Source organism: Aulonocara stuartgranti (assembly GCF_965226115.1).
Source record: "Aulonocara stuartgranti genome assembly, chromosome: 6".
NCBI lineage: Eukaryota > Metazoa > Chordata > Actinopteri > Cichliformes > Cichlidae > Aulonocara > Aulonocara stuartgranti.
In genome coordinates, this window is record NC_138944.1 from 2,692,223 (window position 1) to 2,706,008 (window position 13,786).

Consider the following 13,786-nt stretch of genomic DNA (forward strand, 5'->3'; position numbering starts at 1 on the left):
TCTGGCAGCTTTTACAATCAGAATTATGATCTGAATGGACTGTGTGCCAAACACATTTTGCTTTTCCAAGAGCAGCTCTATAAATTCTCTACAGGCTCCTCTTGTTTAGGGTGTTTCTGTTTACATCTTCATTTATATTCCTGTTATTTCAGTTATTCTATTATATGCGGTATACAGTATGACAATGTCTAAGGCAGGACAGGGAGAGAAAAATAGAGGATTGGGGAAGACATAATAAAAGAACAGAGTACAAAAAGAAATACACAATGTATCGCCAACTACCGCACCTGTAAGAGAACAAACATACAACACCTGGAACACAGACACTCAAAAACTCACAGGTAGCACCGACACAGCCACGTGAATGGCTCTACCCACTGTGACCCTACGCATGCATGTGCTGTATGAGGGAGAGTGTGTGTGGGTGTGGGTGTGTAAGGAGAGAGCCAGGAAATAACTGGCTCAGTAGACACCCCCATCTCCCACACCCAGCCACGGGGGGGTGTAGGGTCTGCAATGACACCACCCAGTCCGGGGCCTCCACCCAAGACAGTAGACCGGAGTGTTCAGATGAGTCTTGGGACACACACAGGAAAAGGACAAGACACCCTGGTCTGGGTCTGGGACAAGCTGCACTCAGCAATGTATGCTTCCTCACCTGAGAAAGCCCACCCCACCCAAGGGGGCGCAGACCAACCCCACGCAAGAAGGGTCTTAGCCAGAGACCCCGGGAACCAGGGCCCCAGGCCCTGTAGCCGGACCCACCCAGAAGAGGCCAACCCGCCACCACAAGCGCCCCACACCCCAAGACCGTTAGAGAGCACCAACCCCAGTCCCCCACCGCCACCAACTGAGGCAGAGACCCAGGCACAGTTCTCCAGCTCCCAGGGAGCCACCAGAGCCCAGTAGTCCCAGATTATACTTATTCAAATCTGATGAATTATTAATGCACAGTTTAAAAGTGGGGATTGTAAAGTGTTAGCACATACAAAGTGGACTGAATGAAAATTAAATACTGACCATTCAAAGTCAGCCTCTGTGCAGTCGCATGGTGCCGATGTCATGGTCACTGAGTATGTCTTTCCCATAACGCACCTGGATGTGGGCTTCAGCTTTCGGTAGATTCTTTTGACTCCCATCAGACACGGCTCACCCTGCAGTGTCCAAAAACAAAGCCAAGCGGAAAGAAACAGAGTTTGAAACTGAAGTGATTTTGTAACTCCGTATCCACAATAAATAACTTACAGGATACAATCAGCCATGTGTGCAAAGAACACCGTTCTTGTTCAGCGCATATTTACGGGCTCGTGGCGTGTGGCGTGCTCAGCTCAGCAACTGTTCCTCCGTTGCAAGCGTCACACTGTCGAATGTGCTGCTTGAGTTCTTTTTTAAGGGATTTTTTTGTGATATTGAGATGAACGACTGTGAAGGAGTTTCAGCTGCAAACGCTGCCAGAACCTAATCCATTTTTAGCCACGTGTCTATGTGTGGGAAGTGAATATAAAATCAGTCGAGTACAAAAAGATGTGAAGATATCAGCAGCCTGTTTCCACTGCATCCTTCATCCTACACTGCTGCTCTCTTTTTATTACCACAACATTCTGTCTTTGTGCATTAGGTGTCACTAGTGAGATGGCTAAAAACATTCTTGCCAGCATCCACAAATACAACTGCCAGCTCCTTCCCTAACTTAAACACAAAACCTCTGTTTTCAGGTGGTGTTTATTTTTTATACCCACACTACATTTGGGCAGTTTAGCCCTGTAATTGGCTTGGACTCTTGTCATCTTCCATGCTATATGTTTTGATCATTAGCCTGCTTTGAGCATATGGGTGTCTAAACCAATTACAGAAGTGGGCCATGAATAAAGGCAAGCTTTAAACGTCTGGCTCTGCTTCAGGCCCGACCAGGCTGAGGAGCTTTCGGAGCAGGTTTAACGTATGCTGGGAGGTTCACTTAAAGCATGAGGGAGGAATCGTAAGGATTCTGCGCTGGGAGGTCTCCAGCTTCACAACACAGCAAAGCTGAAAGCGTACAGCGAGGGGCTCTGAATCAACCAAACTTAAGAACTTGTGTTTGGAGGAGATGGTCTCCACAGACTTCAGAATTCCTTCAATGAATTTACTTCTCATTAGGAAATAATAGTTCATTAAGTAACAAGTTTAATTCCTTTAAGTCCTGCCTTTTACTTACTACCATTTTATTCCATGATTCCTAATCCTAATTTGAAAGCTCTAACCCTAACATTTCAGAATATTGGAATTTTGGCTTTTCAAGACATGCAGTCAAAGGGGAAACTGTCTATAATTCAAAGTTATTTAGTTTTTCTGCTAAACATTGCACTTGGGGTTCGTATAGCTAGGGTACTTAGACCTGGTTTCATAATGATGTGTTTTACTGAAGCAGCTCATTAGTATACTTTTTAAATTAAAAATCATTTTAATAGTCTGCCTCTTTGAAATGTTATTTAATTAAAAATAGTTTTGAAATATAATTAAAGGCTCTAAAACATTTTGTACAGGGTGTAAAAAGAATCAAAACTCTATCCTGATCTGATTAAATGCTGTACCTGGTTGTGCAGGTGCCATGTCTGATAATCTGCCTCTATACACCTCCTGTTGAAAATGGACCTGAAGTCTATTTTCACCAGTTGCCACTCCGATCGATGACTGACATGTCCAAATATCCTGAAAAAAGAAAGCAGACACACACGCTGCACTCGTTAAATACAAAACACGATTTGGATAATGATCGAACTAAAACGATGTTAAAGGAAAAGTCTGGTGAGCAAATCCCACACGAAGATCAAAGCCGGGAGTGAATTCATCCTGCTAATAAGCACTGTCTGATGAATCTTATCATCTAGGCCACAGAGCTGATGTTTTTTTGACCACACATGATTAAAAACACATCTGTGAGGCTCATTGTTGCGCTGAATGTCGTGAGCCATCGTTATCGTGAAAGGAAGCACGGAGGTCTATTAACGCTGATCCTGCGCGTTCAGCTTTCGGATGCCCCAAATACACTTCAGAGCATCAAACTGAAAATGCAACCAGAAATAAACAACTTCATTAGCTAGCATTTGATACTACCAGCAGTGGACAGCTGTTTTAGGAAATTACAGAGAGCCTTTAATTAAAAGTGAAATACTAAACAGCTGATAAAGACTGTGAGTGAAAGAGACAAATGCTTCAACAGATGATCCGTGCAAGAAAACTGCTGCAAGCATGGATATATAAGATTTACAGGTTTGTGTCAGGGCACTGGCTCTTTTGAGATTATAGTGTGTTTGTGACTCTCACATTATAAAGAGGGTTTAAGTTCAATGTTTACAGTTTAGCCTTCAGTTTAGTTCTTTCAATGTTTTGAGTTTTTCTTGTCTTTGAAGTCTATAGTTGTCTATTAGGTTCTCTTTGTGTCCTTGTGTCCCTCTCTCTTGGGATCTCTGGGTCTTAGCCTTGTTGTTATGTCTCTTCTCCCTTTTCTGCTCTCATGTTCCCCACCCTGCCATGTCTCCCTCGTCCCTCCCTCTCTCCTCTCTGTGTCTCTCTCTCTCTAATTCCCCAAGTCCTCGTCATGTCTTTGTGTTTGGTCTCTCGTTTCTATTTCTAAGTCTGTTTCTCTCCCCGGGCCCAGTGTTGAGCCGTGCATCTTAGTCTGTTTCCTGTTTTATTTTGACAGTCTTGCATTCTGTGTTCAGTTTTCCTTCCTCCTGTGTCATTATGTCTATTCGTCCCAGCTGTGTTCCCCAGCGTTTCCACTTCCCTCGTCACCCTCGTGTGTTTATAATATGTGGTCATTGCCGGGTTGTCTGTTCTTATCATGTTCCAGGTCTCCATGTCTAGGTTCCTCGTGTCACCAGAGGTGAAAAATCTATGTAAAGGAGAGCACATTAACCAAACCCAAACCCGGCCTACACTCACAACCCTAACCCTAGACATACTGCCAGAGACATGGAAGTTAAAACAAAAAGAGTCACTGTTGCATGGCTCTGTCTTGCAGCAAGTGACCACCAGTTGCTGGATTCTAGTAGGGAGCTGGGAAATTGGAAAACACATTAGACTCGAGAAGGCATCCAACTTTTCATTCAAAGCACACGTGACAGAAATAGTTGTGCAGCGACTACAGAGAGCCAACAGAAAGTTCAACCTCAGCTTACTTTGTCACCTCCACACAGCTTCCCTATCCAATAAAGGGTTTGTTGGTTTTATTTTATGGTGTCAGCACAGACTGAAATGAAACATGGAAAATAAGACATATTGTGCAATAAATTGTTCTGCTGGAAGGCTTTAGTCTTTACATGCGATTCGTTAACAGTGACTAACACTTGAAATGTTCCCAATCTAAAAACGAAATCCACAGTATATAATTTCCAGCGTTATGCTGTTACTAAAAACCGTTTCTTTTAAAGTTTAACTTAATCAGAACGAAAAGCCATATTTTTTTTATGTACTGGTCAGGAACAAAACACAATCCAAGGTTATGAGACTAAGTGGATAAATATTCCATCTCTAGCTAAATTGAGTGGCTGCGTGTCTTTGCACTGACCCCTCCTCACCATTCATACCACAGCATATTTATCACAATCAATCTGTCAATTAGCTTCTGAGGCACCCAGCCATGACAGGCACTTACTGTAAAAATGAGTACAAATTGATAAGAAAACAGTGCATGATGGTCTTATGAAAACTAATGGTGTGTCTGCCAGCTCAGAGGCTCTGCATTCGAGAACTTATTCTACCAGCATCGCCTTTAGCTCCCCACCCTCGAGTCCCACCAAAAGAAGAGCTGCATTTTCCTTTTTCTCTCTCCAGCTGTGCCCTATCACTCTCCTGTAAGGCCGACTCCACAGCCAGCTGTCAGTCTGTCATTTATGGCAGGTATCATGAAACATTGATGTAATGGCTGTGGTAACACGTCCCAAAGTCCTAAATCTCTGCTCCAATAAGGGAGCAGTGCTGCGTCATAGCATATGCACGCACTTCTGCTCTGGGCTGTTCTAATAATAAATTTGAAAGAACACAGAAGGAATCTTCATAAATCTGATTTCTGAGGGCACGCTAAATCATCCCCATGCCTCTCTCCACTTTCTAATGCAGTTAAAACTTATAAAGAAATAAAGTTTCTCGTCTGTTTTCTCAGGCATTTTTTGATCACTCTTCTTCATGCTCTTCAAATGGGCAGTCAGGTTGTCGCTGAAGCATTGATCTCCTGTGATCATAATCAGCAGACAGCCAGTTTTGATGTTGGCTAGACCTTGACAGAAACCTTTTTATTCATGAAAAGGAAAACGCACAGTCAGGAATCCTGAATAGAGCAGAGCTATAGATGGAAGCGGCACAGGCTCGGGTCACGACGCGAGAGAGCGCGCATTTAAAGACACCAGCAATTTGCTGTTCCTCTGTTTTTTTTCTACTCACGTCATGATGAGAGTCTCCTCTCCGGGCTCTCCGAGCACCCCGTCCACAAACAAGGGCGTGTTGGTGAAGCTGTATTTGTTCCACTGCCGTCCTTCGTCGAAGCTCAACCTGGGAACACAAACAGCTGCTTCACAAGGGGCCGCTGCTAATCCCTCAACTGTGTGCGCACACTAATGACCCTGAGAGTTGTCTAACGACTTTATTTTATATTCCGCACAGGGCTGAAGGTTCTCCGCTCGGAGAACGCTGATCAGTGAGAGCAAAAGTCATTACAGTCTCAAACCCAGAAAGCCGAATGACAATCATCCAAGGTTTTCTAAACAGAGTCGTACCCTCCCTTCGTTCCAAGACAAACTCGTTTGCCTTTACTTGACTAACTTAGGACTTGCAGTTTCCTCAGAGAAAATTAGTCATGCTGTGACAAATGGCGTCTCTGTCATAATGACTCACCACAGGTGTCGGATGGGAAGCGGAGTGTGTCTTATTGCCACCAAAGCCCCTCCTTGGTCAAGATACAGCACTGCATACTCCTCATCAAAAATCTGCTGGGACAAAAACGCTTGATGTACTCTTACTTGTATACACATTTGCACACACCCACCCTGTCATTTTTCACAACAGACACACTCATACATGCAAATCATGGCCCTGCTTTGCTACATTACCTTCCAAATAATTATTTTTCATTGCTGTGTTTAATTAGAAACAAGCCTCATAAACTGAAGTGAATCTAGTGATGTAGAGGCCGTCTAATGTGCGGTTTATGCAGCCAATGAATTCAGCCGGTCTTTAGAAGTAATATGATTGGTGACCTTAAAAAAATCTGGCTGTTGTCTGAGGACTTATATTCTAAACTTGAGGATAGGCAACGAGCGAGGAGGAGGATGTTTTCAGCGAGAGGACAGGAGGTCAGTCGGTTCATTGTGCTCCATATGGCGAGCGGCTGTTTGTTCAAGATTTAACGGGGCACATCGTTGGAAAAATTAATTATCAGACATGAGGCTGTAATATTAATAAATATAACATATTTGCTGCACTGCATGATTGTGTAATTGCAGGAAGTTGATCTTCGCCAACAGCAGTGACTTGGCAAACTTTGTGACTCTTAAATTAAAATTTGTTTGTGCTTGGAAACAAGAACAACTGATCTGATTAGAACGTTGTGGCGCCCGAATAGAAGCCGTGGGGATGAGTTTGTTTCTGAACAATGATGTTGATTTTTTAATTGGTCTTATTTATATGTGGATGAAAATTTAAGGGGTTTCCTGGCTCTTACCTTTTCTGATGAGGTATTTGATTATTTGTTTGATAAACCTTTAAAGTCAATTTCAAGATTTTGACATTTTTAAAGGACTTTTTACTGTTTTGTTTTGTTTCTTCATAATCTGCATCATTGTCTTGATGTTCTTGGGTTCAGTATGGGTATAAAATATGAGCTCAGGGCCCTGTTTCAGGAAGCCGGTTTGGAAAACTCAGAGTGAAAAACGATACTCAGGGTTGAGTAACCCCGAACTGTCCAACTCGGAATATTCCGTTTCAGAAAGGCTGATAACAATTAGTTCAGTCAACGCGGAGTTGCTTTAACCCCAAGTGAAGCGCGCGGACGAGGATACATAAAGCCCTGATAAGCGGAGCACAGATTAAGCGAGTCACCATGGAGACGGAGGGAAAGAAGGCGCGGTCAATGTATTTCACAGCGCTTGAGGCCGAAATTCTGATGGCAGCATATGCCGATAACATGCAAATTCCGCGGAAAAAAGTAACACAGCCACAGCTGCAAAAGAAAGGGAGCATGCATGGCAAAACATAGCCGACAGAGTCAATGCGTGAGTGTTAATTTAAACATTGATCTAGGGATTTCCACCCATTTAACACGTTATTTTATCATATGTTATTTTATTTGTTATTTTATACATTTTATTTTGTGATGTGATGTGAGCGCAGGTGCAACCCAACAGGCCCCAAACGTGCCTGGCAGCAAGTAAAAATGAAATATAAAAATATAGTCCAAACAGGTAAGGTGTAATTGTATTATGAGCCATAGTGCTTGGTCTGTGTGTCCTATGTAAATCAATAGCAGTTAGAGGCTACATTAATTTTCTTTCTGTAAGCACTTATTGAAATTATCTGAGCACATTACAAGTACATATTTGCTTACTCTGTATGCTCAAATGTGGCCCGTTATAGCCAACAGAAAAAAAGCGGAGGCCCGAAAAACAGGTGGGGGTCCTCCACCACCACCACTCACAGAGGCTGAGCAGTTGGCCCTCAGCCAAAACAGTGGGCGCCCTGTGGCCGAAGGCATCTCTGCGGGGACATCCTCTGAGTCAATAACCCCGCAAGACACAAGTGCCTACATAAGGGGTAAATTCAAAATAATACATGATGTGCATACATCCTTTCTTCACAGTCACCTTTGCAGTGCGACACATTCATTTGATAAACTCTTTACCATAATGAATTATTTTGTAGTGAAGTTATTTTCCGACTGATTTTGCCTTCCCTCAGCCTTGGTTGTCTTTGAGAGCATAATGACAATGAAGTGTAAGGTGATTGGTATGTTTGTTAATTGCCATTTGGTCCCTTGTAAGTTATAAGTGACCTGTATAAACCTCATATTCTATCAGTTGATGGTGGTGGTGTACTGCATCTGGTGCAGCCTCCTGTTGAGCCAGACCAACATGCAGTTGTGAGTAATACTCCACAGATTATATGAGTGTACAGTAGAACAGCAATGTTGTTAATTTCTTTACTACAGGAAAATAATGAAGAAACATTGACAGCTGTTACAGAGGAGGAAGCAACAGAGACACTTTATGAGGTTTACATCTTTTAATACTTTGTGTACAGGAAACACAGGCGACCAATAAAGCCAGTTGAACAAAAATCTGTTTATTCTTCTTTCAACATGTTGAGGTGATGGGTCAAAGGAAATGATTGTGACATATGGTGTCTCTGACTGCGCTTCCATCTTGTATGTCCGTGGGAGGGTCAGGATGTTCATGGTTTGGATCACTGCTGATGTTTGGTTCAGAAGGACAGTGTTCTCCTCTAATTGTGGCAATGTTGTGAAGAATCACACATGCCACAATAATGTCACATGCCCTTTCTGGGGTGACCCTGAGTCTTTGCAGGCACTGGAACCGGGCCTTAAGCATTCCGATAGTCATTTCACTTCTGGCTCTTGTCCTGCAATTAGCCAGATTATATCGCTGCTGTGGGCCCGGTTCAGGGTCAGGGTAAGGGGTAAGCAAATAGGGTAAACATGGATACCCCCTATCACCAAGCAAGTAGCCAGTGAACTCTCCTAAGACAGAAGGGTACACTTCAGTTCAAATGTCCCTGAAGCAATTGGTCTTTATATATTTTAAAGTATTCTCAACTCACCATGTCCAAATTTTGTGCTCAGTGTACATTCACGGAATATTTGTGAGTCATGGACAGAGCCTGGCCACTTGGCTTCCACATTTGTGATAATGTTGGCAGCATCACATATGATCTTCACAGTGCAGAGAACACAAATTAGCATCCATTACTATAATGAAATAATTTGTTAGTTTGACATGCTACAGGGAACTATGTACCTGTACATTAATGCTGTGGAAAGACTTCCTGTTCACATAGTCTCCTTCATTTACTGAAGGAGCAATGATTGGAATGTGAGTGCCATCTATACAGCCAATCACGCCTGGGAACCGTGAGAATAAATGTAAAATTTAAGTAGTAGTCCAAGTATCACCACATCATGAATTAAGTTTTGGTCATCCTGCTACCTGCAATTTTGTGGCATCCCTCTTTGATAAATCTTGTGGGTCTATGACCGGGGAACACCACAGACGAGTACAGGAGACGTTTCAGTGCAACTGTAACATTCCTGACTGCCCGACAGACGGTAGCCTTGGAAACGTGCTCAGCATCACCAATATTATACAGAAAGCTCCCGTTTGCAAAAAAACGAAGTGCGATACAAATAATATGCAATGAACTGAGAGCATGTCCGCGATGTGTCACATGCGTAATATATGGCCTGAGGATGTTATCCAAATAAATTATAGATTGTGCTGAGAAACGGTAACGTTCGCACAGAAAATCATCAGGAAATGATAAAATGTCCATACGCGCTCTGATCACTCTCTCCCGGCGGAGTGCTCTGCGGAGAATTTGGGCTTCACGATCTACTGGCTCTTCAAGGAAGTGGCACGCCATGTCTGACACTTCCTACTGTCAGGTTTCCGACAAAGGGGCGGAGACAGTCAGGGTTAGTTGTAGTAAACCTGCTAGGGGGCAGGTTAGCTTCACGGAGTGTGTCGTCATAGTGACTCACTCAGGCTGCAGCTGAACTCGCTTTGTGAAACCGAAAACCCAGAGTTTTCGTTAACTCAGGGTATACTTACTCAGTTTTTCCACTAAACCGGCTTCCTGAAACAGGGCCCAGGAGTCAATTCATGCTTAGGGTTGGATTAATGTTCAGCCTTGGTGGATGAATGCATTCGTTTCAGATTTTTTATTTTACTAATGATGCTTATAGAGTTACTCTAACTTTGCACTCTCCACCACCAATGTTAACTTTTACATAAAACAAATCCCAAATTATTTTTGTAACAGTCATTTTGCTAATTGCATCCTGGATCTCCATCTGAGGGGTAATGTCTGACCTAATCACCTCATACTCATCACTGCACATTGGTTTGTTTACATGTGTGAGGCTTTTTTTTTAAATGAAACTCAGAAGCTAAATGGGATGGTGGATAACCACATGGATGATTATGATCAGGGCTGCAGGTCATTTCAGACTGACAGCCAGCCATGTTTACTGGAACTGGAGTCCACAGACAAGCGAAATCAAACAGAGGAAGACAGGCGGATGTTCTAATGCGATACACAACGTTCAATGCTCAGGTCCCAACTGCTCACTTTGCCTTGACGTTTTTTGAAGCCAAGCTTAAAATCCATGTTAGTGAATGAAAGTCAGCTCTGGAAATACTTTCATATACACTGTGAGCTGCTTTCCTACACATTGTTTTCACCTTCCCAGAAATCACCCAAGAGAAAAATACAAAGACCAAACAGTCAGTTCTCCAGTGGGTTGGTGAACCACACACACACACACACAGTGTATGGTAAGTGGATCAGCCTGCAACTGTCCTCTATATTTCTGTATTTATCCACCGACATGCAACCACCTCTGGGGGGGAAATAAAGCCAATGCAGAAGTACCCAACACTCAAGTCACTGAGCTGGGCCTCTCCACTGTGTTTGTGTTCTTGACAAATAACATGGCGCAGTGCATCCAAGAAGTGAACATTGGAATATTCTTTTTGTTGTTACCTGACACTAATTATCAGATATTTGTGTCTCTGAGATTCCAAAACTAGTGAAGGACACGTTGGCTCGACTTTCATACATCTTTTATATAAAAGTATATGCTAACAGAAAAACATTTAAAATAATTTTAATGAATTTATGAATATTTTTATGAACTCCTTTACTCCTTTTTTCAGAGGGATGGTTATCCTCTAGTCTGCAATGATGGAATAACAAGATTAAAAACTTGAATATTCCATACAACCAAACTATCTCTAAACTTTATATAAAGTGGTGTTAAACTAAAACACGGAGCTAAAGCGTGAGAGGACTCGTTCTGTTTAACAGTCTGGTCACTTGTGATCAGCTGGAAAAGAAAGTAATGTTCTCAGTCAGTAGGAGACTGCAGAAGTTGACAGCGTGGTTCGTACCAACTGTTAAATGTCAGTCAGCTGTTGCCATGTGAAGACTTAGAGCTTAGATACTTTTTCCTCAAATGTGACACATATGCAGAATTAGTTTACCAGCGAGACATCACAACGGTCCAAAAACAAAGTTGCCTCACCTGTCTCCACGTGTTTCCTGCGTCCGAGGTGATGAACACACTGACATTGCTCGTGGTCAGTTCTGCCCCAATGGAGCCTGGACGTGAGGCCAGTTCACAGAAAGGATAGAAAACAAACTTGATCAAGTGCTTTGAGGTGGAGAGAAATTAATTTCTGACAAAATACAACACGACTTTTACACATTGTGTTCAGACAAGAGGTGGTTCTACAGCAGGAGGCACCAGCTTGCAGCTGCAGACAGTTGCTGTAATTACAGTCCTCTGAAAGATCTATTGTGCAGTCCAACATTTGCCCATACCCCTAAATTAACCAATAAATCCAGATTACTGTATCCCTCATTCAGCAGTTCTGACCACATTAAGACAAGCTTCCCTAATTCTGTGCAGACGGCTGTAATTGCTTTAATTTAGCCCGTAATTGGTGCCAGGTGGTGGTTTTTCCAGTTGTCCCCTACTCTGAATGCCTCTTGAAAAACAATAGGCTTCACACTCATCATAACATACAAGCTACACGAGTGCTGAATGTTTAGATTTCTGCTGAGCTCCAGTTGATGTTGTCACCATGCTGGTGTGATGTACAGGTGTGCTGTGGATACAGTGCATCTGTATCATGCACTAACAGTGTAATACACTTATAATTCACAGAACTATAATTGTATACGTGCTAATGTTTAGCATCTCCTCTAGCCTCATTTCGTCTTGTGCTTCATGATTCTTTCTTCTTTGAGTGATTGATAATGATTTCCTCGAGTCTTCCACCTTGACAGTGGTTCAGGGTTGGGTTTAATTAAAAACATAAGATTAGGGAGAACTCAGCAGATGTCTGAAAGACGTCGTTGGTAACCAATTAATATTCTAAAATACACGTTTGCTTTCATCACTGTTCTGCTTCCTGTCTTTGAAAGTTATAAAGTCTCCAGTTTGGGGTCCCATATGGCACTACGGGCGGTCGAAATAACAGATTTACTTTCATTTTGACTTCAAAAGACAAGCAACAAATGCTGCAATGAACAATTTAGAGTTGAGATGAAATCTTGGGATGCTATTATTATAAAGGTCTCATTTTTTCTACCTAACAGTTCTGTTTTAATGTGTCACAAACTGCACTGTCACCCAGACATAGAAAATAAAGATCTACTAGATCTCCTAGCCCTCACATTGCACAACTTATGAGCATAGAGTCTTGCAAAAGTACTGTAGACTACTGCCTACAAATTCCACAGGACTCCAAACAACAGTGACCATGTGGATTATAGTCCAGTTTCCTGCTACTGACCAATAAATGAACTTGTAATAGCAATCTCAGCTAAATAAAGGCCGATTAAATGTTGATCCCTTATCCTACAGTGAGCTCAGTGTTCGGTCTCACTACTATAAAGGCTATTTTGCTATAATACTGTCTAAGTGTATATACATACACTTAGAGAGTATATTTATGAGACTGGATATTTAAGCAGAAATATCCAGTCTCATCCCAGCTTTCAGCTCAGAGACATTCCCAAGCATGTCAAAATCTCATCAGCATGTCCTGGTTCTGCCCTTGGAGTTTCCTACCAGACAGAAAATCTGACCTAAACCTATGGTAGTGGCTTTCCCCTGCTCCCCTCCCGTATGAGCTCTTCACCCTCTTTATGGTTGAGTCTGGGCCCCCTACAGAGGAAGCTGTCCTGTTGATACTATCCTCAATCAGTCATGACCCACAGCTTGTGGTCAAACACGAGGATAGGAGCTGACCAATAAATCGACAGCTTTGCCTTTATGCTTTTAACCACAGAGACTGGACCAGTGATTGATCGCATCAGTACTAATCCATCTGTCAACCTCCCGCTCCTCTCTTCCCCCACGGATGAACAAGACCACAAAACTATTGGAATGTTTAAAAGCCCATCCCATGTCACATTGTGAATGGGCTAATGTTCATAACATAACATTAATTAATCACAAGTGTATGAATAGACTCAGTATCAATAGATCATTTTAGCTTTTAATGTGTCTTTCAGCTCATGGACTTGATGACCCTACCTTAAAGCTAACCTTTCCTCATAACTCTGTAAAATGGGATTTTTACACAATGCCGCGATGTCTCCCATGTCATCTGCCACCTTTTTTACTAAGGCAGAAAAAAGTAAAACTGAGATAATCATTCAGAACCCAGGACTTTGAATAAGTTTTACTGTTTTAGGACTATTTCCCAATATTTTTAATCCCCAAATAACTTCCAAATGATGGTCTGGGACAGAAAAGAAGAAATAAGCGAAGAAGAAATAAGTAATCATTCTCATTCATTTTCACCATTCTGTAGCTGAAATAATGACATAGACTGAAATAAATAAGTTAATTGTTTTACTCCCAAATCAGTGAAACCGACTTATCCCACAGTGGTTCATAAAGGTCATGGCATTCATGCTGGTAGGGTAAACTTGGCCTTCTCCAGACACCCAAGGCCGGTGCCTGCATGTTATTGACAGAGCCGGTCCACACGGGAGTAAATATCAC

At 42.4% G+C, this 13,786-nt stretch overlaps 1 protein-coding gene across 1 annotated transcript in view; it reads right to left on the reverse strand.

Moving 5' to 3' along the window:
* sorcs1 (sortilin-related VPS10 domain containing receptor 1) overlaps positions 1-13,786 on the reverse strand; it is a gene marked incomplete at its 5' end in the record, with an annotated part of 195,976 nt that overhangs the window by 27,540 nt on the left and 154,650 nt on the right. The window contains 5 exon segments of the mRNA XM_082537936.1: positions 1,021-1,154; positions 2,571-2,688; positions 5,422-5,529; positions 5,872-5,963; positions 11,291-11,367. Coding sequence (XP_082394062.1) covers positions 1,021-1,154; positions 2,571-2,688; positions 5,422-5,529; positions 5,872-5,963; positions 11,291-11,367 — 529 coding nt within the window.